We start from the raw sequence: 15,687 nt of genomic DNA, 5'->3' as shown, positions 1-15,687 counted from the left end.
TTAACAGAAGGCAGGTTCATCTCAGGTTATATCTACCCTGTGTGTGGTAAATGATAGAAAGATTATGCTGTGCTGACCTCTCTGCCTCTGTGACTCATCTGCTGCTGGAACCCTCTGGATCTCAACAGCTCATTTCACGCTAGCTCACATGACCATCACAGCACTGACTAAGAGGCAGATGCACCCTCAGGAAAAGCAGAACTGGACAGTTTTGGATGGTAAGCCAAGACAAGGACTTGGCCAAAAGCCATAAAGGACTTGACATGCTGATCCCATGCTGTTCAGAGTTACTTCATACTAACCTGGAGGAAAATAATGTCACAAGTGTTCGCTCGTTTGCATGATTCTGGTGCGCAGTCAAAAGAACAAACTAAAGGCTCCATGAAGTTTTTGGCATTTTTAGCTGAACCCACTGTGAACTTCTCCTCTTGAGATTCAGATTCGGTCACTGACAGGCACTCTATTAGCTTGAAGGCACTAAAGTTTGTCCTAAACTTCATTCCTACCAAACATTAACAGGAAAAGATTTACAGACTTCTAAAGCTCAAAAAACCCCTGCAGGCCCATCTTCATAGTCACTCGACCTTCAGTGGGTAGCAGTTTTCAGTGGGTAGCATAACTCTCAAACATGACAGGCCATGTTTCAAGTCTTAAAACATCAACATTATCAGTCTGAAGTTAAAACAGAGGGGACAGCATGGGAAAAGTAAGTTGGGTGGTATTTATGAAAGATCATTCAGCAGCAGATGCTGATGATGACTGAACCCAGGAATTTGGTACTTGAGGCAAATGTTTACTGCCACTGAGATGTGACTGTAGGCCAAAGGGAGACAAAATGTCATATTTCATAGCATAAACAACTGTAAATGAAAGACATGGCAACTCAGGCTTCAGCACAAATGAGCTTGTCAAATCCCATCAGCTAGGATTTGAACTCTTACCCTGCTGAAATGCTTACTGTTGTTTCTTGTGATCAAGTAATACCTGAGCTCAGTAACCACAAGTCAGGCTACAGGCATTAACAGTTTATTATTAAACCCTCCTACTGATCTTTGGAAGTGGTCTGTATTGCCTGAGTCACACAAAAACACACATGAGAAAACATTTCATATTTTTGTTTAAAAAGCAAGTCCCTGTTAGCGAATAACTTGGCACAGCAGTGTCAGACAACCAAGAGTTGGTGTTGATCCCCCTCTAACTACCCCGTGAAAGTATCACTGCTCTGTTCCAAACTCACCTGCTCTGGTTCCCTGTGAGAATGTCCCTACTCTGGCTATGGCTTGATGACCAGCAATTGCCTCAGATTCTTCTGCCTTCAGGATGGCTTTGAGCACTACCAGACAGCCTGGAGCAAGCTAGCACCAAAATCTCTGGTTTAATTTCTTATTAAAGTTCTCTAGTTGGTGCACATCAAAACCACCCCGCATAATGAACAAACATACAGCAAGCAAAGATCATTGAGGACTTGTTTCAAAGCCTCAGTGAAAAGCCCACTGCAGATGCAAGCTGGAAGACATTTGAGGTACAAAATGAATCTTACTGGAGCGGCTGGTTGAAAATGGGAGTTTTCATGCTTTCAGTTTACTTGAAAAAGTGTAGGACCTTCTATACAGTATACACTCCCAGAATATCTTGGAGCCAAAAGCTTCAAACACTTGAAATAGAATTCTGTATTCAGGTTGCTTATAATAAATTTTAATTATGCACCATCCTGCATAATTTACAGTTCTTCCTTAGATCCAAATTACAAAACCCAGCCTTCTGTTTCACTAAGCAAAACCAATAAACAATGAAATTTGACAAGTCAAAAATCTACTATTTAAAAAAAAAAATTGAAAGATAAGCAAGGGAAGAAAAAACCTGGATGGAATCAGATATTTTAACAACTCTAGAATTTATTTATTTTGTGTGCAAGACATCAAAATTTTTTCCCCATTCCTTCAAAGCTACAGAAGCATAGCTGTTGAAGCCTGAAATTGTAGTTCCATACCCTTTTGCTTTCAAATTAAACAAATGATCTCAGTTTTTGGAGCAGTTTTTGACTCCAGGGAAACTATGCCATTAAGAGAGTGCCAGAAACATATCCAATTGATGTGTGTCCCAAGAACAGCTCAAAAGAGGGCAGACATACCACATATAGATTTCAAGGAAATTATTGAAAAGCCACAGAGTTTCAACAGAATGTGATATGTGAAACATAGCATATGAAAGACTCACTATCAAAAGCGTAAATTCAGTTTGGGAGATATTAATCTGACTACCTAAGAGGTACTATGAATTGGATATGCTTCTTTGTGCACCAAATCCAGCCTGGACAGATAGAGGAGACTTTATGCTCCATTTTCTGACATGTAATTAGTGTTTAAGAGATGATCAAGTTACAGAGGCAAAGCTCCAAACAATTTTTTCTATTTTACAGTACATGAACAGTGACCAGTAAGAACAGATTTTCTGACCCTTTACTTGGGGGGCTTACACAGTCCACAACTAGACTTTGCTGTTCTCATTTTCAGCGTCATGCTTTCTCTGCACCCACCTGACAGAAAATCAGTCCAGCAATGTCCTTAAACAAAGCACTTCACATAGAGCTCTGAAACTAGACTTGTGCAGACTGAATTCTGGGCTAATTTTATGCAATGCAGGTTTTAATCCAAATGATAGGCAATTTTATTATTTTTCTGCACCATAATCTCCTCTTTCCTTCTTGCCATCACTGGCAATTTTCAGGATCTGTTGACAAAACAGTATGTAAAAATAAATCACCTGTTGCAGGCTCCTCCCCTTGCTGGATTTACAGAACAGTGCCACTGTCAAATTCCATGCCTGTAAACTAACAAGTCACTGGTCTTGGACTATCAGTTAGCTATTAAAATGTTACTATTTTCCATTATGGTAATGAATGCTTTCAAAAGAACAAATTTGAAATCTATTTTTGATTTTGTTTATAAACTCCACTTAAAATTGCATCAGAAGAAGGCTTAAAAATCAGATGTCTAATTAGGACATCTGTAACATGTCATTTTATGCTAAAAAGGCTGTTTGCATGGCCTATTGAGCTCTTAGCCTTGCAGGCTACACCAGCCATCTCACAAGGCCACCTTCTGTTTATTTCTCCATCAGCATCCTACACCCTTATGACTGTGCTCATATGCACAGGTATATGAATAATAGAATTAGTTTTACAAAATAGAGAGGAAAGGCTTAGCCCCCCTCCACTAACACTGCCCTATATAGCTTTTAATTACTTTTAACAAAACGTTTAATTCTTTCAGCAGAGAGAGACAGACATCAATCATTTGGTTAAGGCATGGAGTACTCAGGGGGGACGGTTTTGGAAAGGGTGGCTTGTGGCACAAGTGGCAGCTGGTACCCATCCAGCAGCCCTGGCCGAGCCGGCCGCGCCACGAGGGCGCCGGGGCTCTCTGCCAGCCAACTGCTGGGGAAGTAAGAGGGAGAGGCGAGTTCATGAAGAGAGACAGCGGCAGCGTGGGAGGACGATGACCTTTTGATCCCCGAGATGTTCCTGATGTACCAAAGTGACATGTCAGCTCTAATAAGCTGCGCTCTCAGACTGGTGGCAGGGGCCTACAAATTACTGTGAGATCTGAAGGCATTTGTTGTGATGATCCTGGCCTGGATGGGGCACATCAGCGCTCCCCCAGCAGGGCTATCTGACAGTCCACCCCAACAGTTCCCAACCCGGGGGTTGTAACCTCCAGCAGGGTCACAGCGCACAGAGTGGGGTCGCAAGCCTGACAGAGATGTGATTGTTTGTGTTAGTCTTTAGGGTCGCAAGCTTGGCTGGGGTGAGTTCACCACCAAAAACAGAGGCACAAACCCAAACCATTTGGGAACAGCTGGCCTAACAGATTTTGCACTGAAAAACAACTTCCGGATAATCAGCTAAAACATGCCCAAACTACTGCCTTGCATATCCATGTGCCAGCCTGAAACAAGGACTCCCCTGCCAGGTATCTGACTGGCTCAAATTACTCCTAAAGAATCATGGCTGCATACTCACTAGTAACATCTGGTTTGCTTTCTTTGTGACAAATTTTCCATTGTTAACAGTGCAGCTATTCATACTTGAGCCGTTGTCTTTTCTACCCTTCCTGGTGCTAGTTAGGGATCAGCTCATGCAGGAATATTCTGTAGGTTTCCTGAGGGACTGGAGCAACAGTGGGACATTTTGGGAGAGCAGAAATTAGTAAAAACATAGCCTTCCTTTAGTTAAGCTCTGGGCATTTTCTCTTTCTACCATTTCTTCACCCATCTTCCTGTACTGCACTGTGACCACTTGGGTTGCCCTCCTCTGAATGCTCCTTTTTTTGTTTTTTAGTATAACTGATACTATGAGAAGACTAGCAGAGTCCAGACTAAATTAATCTTCTCCATGGAAGCATGCAAAAATCTGCTCATGCTCTCTATTTTAATTAAATTAAGACATAATGCACCAATTGTATACTGGCTTTTACTGTTGTTTTATGTTTGGGTTTCAATGTAATATTTTAGGAGCAGACTGTCACTGGGAAGAAGTTCATTCACATGACAGAGCACCCAACTTCAACCTCCAAAAAAGGCTAACAGGCTATAAACTTCCATCATTTAAGACAATAAATTATTATTGCAATAATAAAGCAGGAAATAGACACAAATTAAGCAGAAACACCAATGTTCTCTTTTTACGATTAAGGGGAATCATCAATCATAGAAACTGCCTGAGATTAACAAGGAGCCACTTTTTTCAAACATCCTGCAGTAAACCCAGAGGAAACCCAGCTGGAACTGTAACTAGAATATAGGCATGAGAGTCTAAAATTATCCTCTGTTCCCTCACCCTCACCTTCCCTTTTGGTATAGCATTTGCACCTCGGGTCACTCTTAACTGCTTCAAGTTCTGCAGGTGAGCCATGTGTTTCATGTAATGCCACAAGCCAAATCTAATTCCCATAGTGATGTTTTCCTGTGTATCAAAATCCTTCTAGTCCCTTCCAGCTCCACCAGAAGAAAGATCCAATGATGGTATTATAAAACTCTGGAAGAAATGGCACTGAATGCTACAGATTGCAGAATATTTTGTCCCCAGCTTTTGCACAGATTTAAGGATAACCCACATTGAGTTAAGACAGAATTTAATTGGCCATTGTGCACAGGGGCAAGTGGTGTTTAGCTCTTTCTTGCCCTTGAATTCATTTTTTTACAACGTAATTTGAACTATAAGGTCCATCAACACTGAGGTGCAATCTGTAGGGCCAGAGCAGGAATTCAAACCAAGCCAGGTCTCATGTTTCTGATCTAAACCCCTGATCTGCAGGACCACAGTAAAAAGTTCTGTATTCACCCACACTGAAATATGAGTTAATCTTTCTTTTAAACCTAAAAGCACATAAGGAAACAACCAACTACAAATTCTTACAGTACTTTACACTTGCCATCAACTGAAATTCAGTGACTGACCCATGCATGCTCTCAAGCTTAATGCAGTTGAAGGAACACAGGAGTAAGCTGAGCTGTGCAGCAGGACCATGGAAACCCATTCTGCTTTGCACTGGAAGGTGTAGCACATACTCAGTCACACTTTTTCTCAGTGGAGGTAAGACACATAGCAGCTGAGAGGTAGCAACTTCTAACCATTCAACTATGACTGTAATCACTTCTGTCACTGTGCTTCTCATTATAGAGATGAATGATTCCCAAATGTACCTGAAGGGTTTCTGGATTACAAATCATGGATTAATGATTCTAAGTCACATCACGTCTTCAGAAAGAAACCACAACAAAGCAGTAAAACTTTGTACGCTCTCATCGTGGCAATTAGGATGTGAGGAAGGGAGATTCTCTTAAACTGATATATAGAGGTCTTTGAATGCTCCTGCTGACAGTTTTCAACCTTTCTGTTGTCTAGATCAAGTGATTATGCATATGTCATTCAAGCTGGGACTTTCACAGACGCATACATTCTCTGTGACACTCTTTTACTGAGAGATTTATCTTTTGATTAAAAAGCCGTTAAAATTTGGCTGGATGTTATTATGTCACTACTTCCCACTTGGTGAAATATGGCATCAAAATTAGTACAGGCCAACATGACAACTGTTATCGTGAAATCTAACTGCTCCACACCACCACAACCCTGCCTCCTGCACAAACAATCGGGGTATCATTTCCCCTAATGGTTAATATCATTCATTCCAGGCCCTGCAATGATGGCGCACTTCCTTGCGCTGCTCTCTACAACCAGAAGGGCTTTTTTCCTTCCACTAAAGCACAAGAGTGCAGACTCCACTACTGTTAAGAGCACACAGTTACAAGAAATGTGAATGCAGAGCAAGGACAAGAATGAAATCCTATTTTGAGAAGGCTTGTTTTTCCCTACAACGTGTATTAATGAGTTTTATCAAGGTTGCTCCTCTTTTTGGTGCCCTCTGTTCCTCTGTTTACCTATCCTGAAGTGGATGTACTATGTTGTCTTCCAGCAGGTTGAGGAACATGAGCTCTCTCTCACCTTTGAGAGTACGTACAGCTAAGGATGTTTTTATGAAAACTGAAGTAGTAACTCAAAGACAGAACAGATTGAAGGAATAAAAAGCTTCCCACAGAATGGTTAGCTGGTGAAGAGAATTACAGGGTCTCTGCTGGAGCAGATTCTTAAAGTGCAGCTGAGACATGAAGTCCAGCAGCAAAATAAAGAATTAAAAAGAAACAACTCCAGTTGTTTCATTATTGAGCTCACATGCAGTAGAACCAGGGACTTAAGCAACTCTATCAACTCTGACACTGAAGTCAGAGACGCCCAAGACTCAGACCTGGAGGCAAAATCCTGTGGCTCACTGAGCTCTTTTGTCCCATCATGGAAGGGTTCCTGATACTGGCCCTAAATGCCAATCAAACCTTCAGGTGAGAATAGTAATTAATATCAAAGCAAACACAGATGCAAATCTCACTATGCTTCCCTGTATCGTCAAGACTGTAGCAAAATCATGCAGCAAAAGCTACACTGCAGCACTTCCTTATCTCCATAAGCCAAGAAGAGAACTACATTAGAAAATCACAAAATCACAGAATGGGTAAGCCTGGAAGGGACCACTGTGGGTCATCTGGTCCAACCTCCCTGCTCAAGCAGGGTCATGTAGAGCACATTGCACAGGATTGCATCCAGATGCTTCTTAAATATCTCCAGTGACAGAGACTTCATAATATCTCTGGGCAATTTGTTCAGCGCAGGCTCACTCACACAGAAAAGAAGTTTTTCCTCATGTTCACGTGCAACTTTCTGTGAATCAATTTTTGCCCATTGTCACTTGTCCTACTGCTTGATACCACCAAGAAGAGCCTGACTGCATCCTCTTGGTAGTTCCCCTTCAGGTATTTATATACACTGATATGGTCCCCTCTTTTCAGGAACTTGCTTTAATTTTTAGGGTTCACACCCACACACTAGTCTCAGTTGGGAAATGTACTCTTCAGTATGCATAGACATGGCCTAATTTACAGAGCATTCAGCTAAAATACTAAAGGCCAAAAACATGCCAAACTCTTATAATATTTTCCAATGCATTTAAATTCCTGTCATTCTGGAGAATTCACAAGGACATGAAGTATTCTGCATTAGCTTTAAAACTACATGGAGGAAGTGTTTTAGAAACTCAACAGCAACTTGATTCATAAACTCGTGGTTCCTGCAAAACAGGTATGTTTAGGCTTCACAGAATATACTTTTTTATTTTAATTAAGTCACCAACCCTAACCATTAAGTATATACATAAATCAACAAATAAACAAATCTAAATGATCCAACAGCCTCTGATCTCTGGGGGCTCTGCATTCATTTGATAATTCTTCAGCGTTCTCACTCCATGTGGCACCAGGACTGAAAACAGAGATTTGAAGGGAGAGAACTAATAAACTACAGAACTGATCTTACTGAGGCAGAGAAGGTCAATTCATTATTTACCCATAGAAATATTGAAATATTAATGAAAATAATAATACTTGAAATATTAAGGAAAAAAAGTTGCAAAAGAAAAATCAAGCCCCAAATTAAAAAAAGGTAAGCTGAGGCTGGAAGAATAAAACGATTTAACCACAATATATCAAGAGATCAAAGGCAAAGCAAAGAGAAGCTGAAGATTCCAGCTTCAAACCTTCCACTTCTAAATGAAAGTAGGAAAATCCTGTGGGTGGGAGATATTATGGTAGCTTAGTGTTCTCCAGTCTCCACAACACAAAAGCCTACTTCTGCTCAACAGCTTAAAAGAATTCAAGATCAGAGCAACAGAGATGAAAAGGTCAGACTAAACTCATTGCTCACACTGTGCACTAAAAATATACAATGCTATGACAAACCACTTGATGAACACAAATGGCAGAAGACTGAACACTGGCCTCCCCAGATCTAGTGCAAGTTTAGAGACAATTTTAAACACAAAATAATTCTGACTTTTTCAAACAAATATTTGAAAGTACTAGCTGAGACTGAAGAAGCCCAAGACAGCATTCCTTTTTTTTGCTTGACACTTTGTGCAGGGTGGGAAGAGGATACTGCTCTTGCTCATACCAACACGCCCCTGAATTTTTTCCACAAAAGATGGAGTTTGGCTTTGATGTCTGTTAGAGGAAGTCAGAGCTCACAGCTGGCAAATACATTAATAGCATAGGCACTGGTGGACTAGAAGGAACCTCAAGTAGGTCATCTTGTCCTATATCTTTGCAGCACACAAATGAAACACAAATTCCCTCTGTTCACCTAGTGCTAAAATACACAGGCCTAGAATTAGTTTCTAAAGACTTTTTATATTAAGTAAAATTCGGTCATGTGAATTTCACAAAAAGAGCAAAACTAGCACAGACACAGATAACTTGTTTTTAAAAACCCATTAACAGTCATGCAAAATATTTCTACTGTTCATGAAGCTTAATGCAGCTTGAACCTTTTTTTTCAAATAAGATATTATTTTAATGGGGTAAGAGCTATTTTTTTAATTCTTAGACTACTCCTGGGCTTGTCTGACCACCCTAGCAATGTAAAGTAACTTTAGACTTCTGAAAGTTGTCTTTGACTGGAAGAACTAAACAGAGGCTATTCCACAAAGCAAGAATGGAAGTGAAACAGCAATGTCCACCATCATCCTCCAGACTACCCCCTGTGATGTCAGAGTTTGAGATGGCTATGTAAAAATGGTGAAGTAAAAACTGAGTTTGGTTCCTAGGGAAGAAGTGATAACATCAGATATCTGAGGATTTAAGAGCTAGAGAAAAATATTATTAGTCCTAACTCCTTCAGTTAATATCTGACAAGTATGTAAAGGCCAAATGAATGCAAGGACTCACCCTATAAGCAGAGAAACTTTGATATTGTATTTATCACTATTTGTGGCAAACTATGCTTTTTTTTTTTTTTTGTCTATCTGGAAGCAGAAGTATGCACAGGTCTGGAAATTTAGCTGGACATAACCATTTCCTACAAGAAATACTAACAAACAGTTCATGAATTCTTACATTGCTACATAAATGGAGGGATTTTACAGCCAGCACTGCTTTTATAAATCCATTAACATTCTCATAAAAATCAAACGTATTCTTAAGACACAAGTTTTCATGCATTAGATTACAGCTTTACAGATGACAAACTCTGAGCCTGAAACAGCTTGACAATGTCCTTTCAGCTTGTTCATCAGATTAACTGTCTGTCACACATCAGATGAACAGCTTCCTTGGTTTCTTGCCTAATCTAACACAAAACCCAAGCAATTCCCAAGCACAATCAGAAGCATAAAAAGAGGACACTACAACATTCCACTTCTTTCTAATAGCACATTTAGTTTGAAATTTTCATTTCAGCCTCCATCTAAGAAAGATTACCCTTTTAGCAAACCATTTATAGTGAAGGGACTCTGATTTCAGATAGGATTAAAACAACATATTAGACATATACAAATCAAGCAGTCTGAGTTGCTTACAGGACTAATAATGTGTTATGGGTCCTTTCACATCTAGGTCACTGGTTCAAATTCAGCTTTAGTTGGTGATGAGTGACATGGAACAATGAGGTAAGAATCCAGTCACAAATCTGGCCTCTTATCCCTGACTCTGCAACATACACTCTTTGTACACTTGGGCTACTCACCTAACTACTCTTTCCTGTAAATTCTACAACTGTAAAAGAGTAGTAAGTATTGCTACTATCATACCAGCTTTAGAAAACAAATAATTTAGGATTCTGAAAACACAAAAGATTATCAGAAGTTTACTGCTGCTTTCAGGCTGTTCAAGAGCTAATATCCAAATACATTAAGGGGGAACTTTCTCAGGACAGGTCAACACCATGATGTTAAAAGAACCCACCAAAACCCACTGGCCACACTCTGTCTTTTGATAGGAAAATAAACATGGAAATCAGATGTTGAATGAGCCTGAAATTTCACATTTACTCACAGATAGACAACAGGGGTTAAAACTGATGAAAAACAGAAATCCAGAAGCAGTCATTTTACAAACAATAAAGACATAGGGAGAAAAGCCTGTAGCATGGAGATGCACTGTGTTCTTCCATTACACAGCACAGTAAGTCAATGCCATATCAATGTTAGCCAAGAAAGGAGGGAAGGGAGAGAAGGAAAGGAGTTTATCAGCCCTACATCCCTTGATAAAACTTGAATTTCCAAAGGAGCCTGCACTGCTGATGTCAGTAGTATTCTTGTCCTGTGGCAAAACGAACGTGTCCATTTTCAACAAGCGTGATGCTGACACATTTTGCTACTTCAGATCCTTAATTAAAAACAAGGAATGAGAGCAACAGAGGAATAGAACACAGAGCACCAATATATTTTAACTCAATAAGCTCAAAGGTGAAAAGCAGTGGTGGTAGTTTAGGCACAACATAATAGATTCATGAAAAACCTGTGACTGCTAGAAAAATCATTATGCCATCTCTTAAGTAGCCCTGATTCTAAAATATTCTGGAACTACGTCTTGTACACAGCACTGAGAATCTTTCATATGTGCTGGGAAATTCAGAAACATTTCAACTATTCCATGTGTTTTTCCTAAGTATCTTCAAATATTTTAGCCACAGGACAAAAATATGCTTTACTGAAAACATATTTTGTCATTATTCCCACATCAGAGTCAGCTGTGCCTTTCTTTCCAGAGGAAGCTCATCCATAGCAATTCTAAAGGGCAAGGAGAAGCCAGAGCACTGAGATCAAGACAATTTAATAAGACAATGCACAACAAATTTGTGCCAAGAATGAAATTATAAAGGTGAAAATTTATGCCTTTATCTTCCAAATCTAGTTACCAAATTTCAAATCATTCTGCCAGAGGCAGGCAGCAGTTATTTTATACATGTACTTCAGAGATACTTTGGCAGTGGGTGGAACCAATAAAAGCCACAAGCACAATTCTAAAATTATTTAATGGGCCATGCTTTGCCAGACTCCTATTGACAAAATTATGAAGTAAACACATCAATCAGTGTTAAGGCATTGCACCGAAGTTACTTGCTACTCCCTGACATTCCATTTAAATCTACCTTTAACCTCTTTCCCTTGTCCACTGACATGAGTTGCAGAAATAATGTCAGCTTTAACAACTGCTTAGCTATTTTTGCCACTGGGCTGTACTTGTGTAAAGTCAGACAAGCTTGAGACAACTTGTGTGTGTGATCAACCAGAACACAGAGAAACTGATCAGAACCACCAGAAAGTGCAGCAAGGAGACAAAGAGGGGAAATAACCATGTTATGTGAAGTGGAAAGTCTACATGCAATTATCATGCCTTTGCAAGAAAGACAAGCATTGCTGTGCATCGTACATTTGGGTCTATGCACAAACTGAACTCTAAATAACAAATTTTTTTGCATCTGCCCCTCACGAGGGTACTCTGACTATTCTTTGCAAGAGGGGAAAGCCAAAATGATAATATTACTTTGTAAACCTTGATTGAGAATTATCTTTTCTTCTTAGCACGCTAAGTCCTCACTATTACTCAAAAAAGTGCTTTTCTCTAATTCTGCACAGAAAACAGAAGCACGAAGATGTGAAGTAATATGGCATCACAAAAATCTCCGTATTACATTCACACAACAGAGAGATGCAGTCTGAGGTACTGTACTCGAAAACCAAACACATGTAATTCAAGGAACAGGACTGAGGATCTGCTTTCCTTCCTTTGCGAGCAGTTGTTTCTCCTTGGAATCTATGATAACCATTAGATAAGATGAAATTTGCAGACTAGCTTGTGTATTTCCTCTTGTAGCAGCTTTAGAAGACTGCCAAAATAATGCCTTAAATGCATGTGAGTGACAGTACAATGCTGAGAAACTGACATGGCTCAAAAATACATTCCCAGCCTTCAGCAAGTGTCTGATCCTTTTGGCAACTCCACATACTTTCTTTTTAATTATAAATGGATTTTCAGAGAAACTGGAAAATAATTTTATTTCAAGACTGTTTTAGGTTAGACTTGATAAATTGACTCTCTTAGCCCCCTGTATTTCAACAGAAGACTGCAAGTTACAGTGTGGATTTGTGGCCGTGTAGAGTTTCAGTTCTGATAGAAGGGATTCCTTACCTTCAGACAGGGACAAATCATCAGCTGGAGACACCAGGTCTGCCTGGACCCCAGGGCCACTGCTCAGCGCTGTGGTAATCTGATTCGTCAAGATAACCTGCAAACAGACAAGGAGAGGGGGATGGGAAATGAATTTTTATAGCTACTGGAAGGCAGAGAAAAGCCCAGGACTGGAATCCTCCAGGCACAGCATCAAGATGATCCTCTATTCTGATCTTCAGCAAATTCAACACTCAGAGCATCTTGAACTACCTGCAGAAACTGTAAGAGTCAATTGCAAGAAGTGGAGGAAAAGGGATACTATTAAAAAGATTAAATACTGAACAACAGTATGCTGATACATAGAGGCACCTTAAATGAAACTACTGCTCTGAAGAGTTTCCTCTTTTGCTTATATTCCACGAACATTTTGATGCTCCTTACAAAAACGCAAGATTTTCTCCATAGTCAAATAGGAAATCTATTTTCCAAGTAATTTCCGCACAATTTACATACTTTCTTCCTTTGGCTGAAACACAGTGCCAAGGAGGAAGGTGTGGTAGGGCTACACTCCCATCGATCTGAAGCACATAAGCACTAAATGTTACAGGGCTATCTTTACAAAAGGGGATTTTTGAGTGTTTTTCAGGAACACAAGATTCTGATAAAACTATAGTACCCACAGCGCTCTCCTCTGACAGCAGGAGCAACAGCCATGCCCACAAGACACGAACAATTTCTTGTACCTTTGAACACATACTGGTTTTTAGTAACAGAAAACATTAAGCAAACAGTGCAAACACCACAGAGAGAAGAACACAGCTATAGCCACAGTTATCTTGCAATGCTTTGGTCTCTAAGCAGCTGCACTTTTGCAATAACAGTTGGCCTCCACTTTGCTGACTGACAAACTTCAAAACTTAATTTTTTTTTTAAAGAACCAAAAGGATTCTTCTACTTTGCACTGAGAGCAGACACACTCCAAACAAACTCTCTTTCAAATTAATGGCCTGTCTTCAGCTGTATTTGACACAGGAGAAAGGAATCCTACACAATACTTGGTTGAATGCAGTTTCACTGGAATTTACTGGGATAAATTAACAGATTACCATTGCTAAAAGGAAGACGAATCACTCTGCCCTTCCCTCCACTACTTGTCCCTCCCTCTGATCATGGCTTCTTCCTGCTTTCTAACACTTTTAGCAGTAAGATATGACACACTGTCTCCTTTCTTTTCCCATTGTGAGACCCCACACAAGCTGTGTCCGACCAGCGAGTTGTGACCGCAGTGGTGCTTCTGCAGGGTATCGCGTCTTCTTCAGGCAGCATGACACGAGGTGCCAGCAGTGTGATGGAGTATGTGACCTTTACAAGGCTCTACCTCCCTGCTCATGCCAGCCCACCCAGCTCTGTGCTGCAAACAGGCCTGATGGTGCCTGAGAACTCTATGGACTGAATTGAGAAGCATGTAAGTCAAATCTTCGCTTACTCAACGGGAGTTCAAGACCTTCAGAACTACATAGTGATGCCCCTCATGCTCATCTGCTATTGACTACAAGTTCTGAACAAACTTGAGCTAGCTGTAATTACTCTGCACAGCTTAACCACAGGATGCACCTTTTGGGACTAGGCATTTATGATCACTGCAGTGAACACGGACATGGTAGAGAACAGCCTTGCTTGCTCACACACCTCGGCTAAGGTACAACTTGCAATACTGCTAACAGCAAACACACAAGAAACACATTACACCCCTCTGCTGTTTCCCCCAGAGTTGCTGTGTGCACCCAAAAGCAGACAGCAAAGGGTCTGGTACACATAATTCCTTGCTTCCACTGATGGCTGACTTGTCCATAAGATTACAGGGCAGGATAATTCAATTTATTCATAAAGAAAAAAAAAAGTTACTTTTCCCTTTTTTCTTGCTATGATATTTATCTTCCATTTTAGTGAATAGTTCATCCTTGTGATAGGATGGGCATCCAAACCAGTTCAAGGCAAATGAAAGAAGTAGGCAGCCAAGAGTCAGTAGGAATAAGAATGGTTTCAAGAAGAAAAGGTCTCACATCCTTTCTCACTTTGTTTCCACCGTGTCACAAAAGCCACAGGCTCACATATCCGTAGTATCCAGTACTGCAAAACGTGCTGAAACAGAACACACCAACAAACTTATACTCACACGTACTGGTGAGGTATGAAGTTTTCATTGGCACACTTTGCAATGATCACATTATTAACAAGTATCAAACTCTCTAAGTGATTCAGTCACCCCAGACTTGTGCCAAGATAATCTCTGTGCTGTGCCATCACGTATTTTATTATTTATGCACCACATTTTAAAGAAATGTTACCATGATTAAGGAACGTTTTTAATAGAAAAAAATACCTAAGCACACTATATTTCATATTGCCTTCCTTCAAAGGAAACTAACTTCGAAGGCTTCAAAAAAAAAAATCAAAAGAAAAATGAAGAATAATGCAACTGCTTTTTTTTTCTAATCTTCCAGACTCCTCCTTAACCAGGAACTCCACAGCACTGCTGGCTGTAAGACTGAAAGTCTTCTTCACCTTTTAAGTGTAACTCAAGCTCTGCCTCTTAACCTAGATTTCAATTTCTGATGTATCCTTCAGTAACTATTCAATACCAATATCCTAGATTCCCTGTTATACTGTTTAAAAAAATCAGTTTAAAAAATCAGAATCCTACCAAAGTAAATGTTCCTCTCTGACTTGCTCTGAGGACGGAAATTAAGCATATTTTGAGTTCTATGACTTCACTGACAGTTACACATTTGCTTAAGTACATATCTAAATACTACCTTGAATAAGCACATTTCCTCTGAGATGAAGCCATATGCATATACAGAATGTTTATTTTGTAATTTATTGAAAATTATTCCCCATTTCTCCAAGGCTGCAGAATCAACATAGATGCAGTTCTCCCATAAGACGAGTCCAGCCACAAGACAAGGCTGTTAGCTAAGCACTAAATTTGGCATCAAATTCCCTGTCACACTTCTGCAGCCTCACCTACTGCAAAATTCTTTAATCAGGTACCAGTATTCCTATTATCATATATATATATATGATATATATATATACACACACACAAATATGTATTTTCATGTATCTTTG

The 15,687-nt window shown here is 39.9% G+C and overlaps 1 protein-coding gene across 1 annotated transcript in view; it reads right to left on the bottom strand.

Annotated features, from left to right (window-relative positions):
* RAD51B (RAD51 paralog B) overlaps positions 1–15,687 on the bottom strand; it is a 390,784-nt gene that overhangs the window by 224,354 nt on the left and 150,743 nt on the right. The window contains 1 exon segment of the mRNA XM_084207485.1: positions 12,574–12,670. Within this exon segment, the coding sequence (XP_084063611.1) occupies positions 12,574–12,670 (97 nt within the window).

This window comes from Fringilla coelebs, assembly GCF_963513975.1.
Source record: "Fringilla coelebs genome assembly, chromosome: 6".
NCBI classification, from domain to species: domain Eukaryota; kingdom Metazoa; phylum Chordata; class Aves; order Passeriformes; family Fringillidae; genus Fringilla; species Fringilla coelebs.
This window is presented reverse-complemented; position numbering and strand designations above follow the sequence as displayed.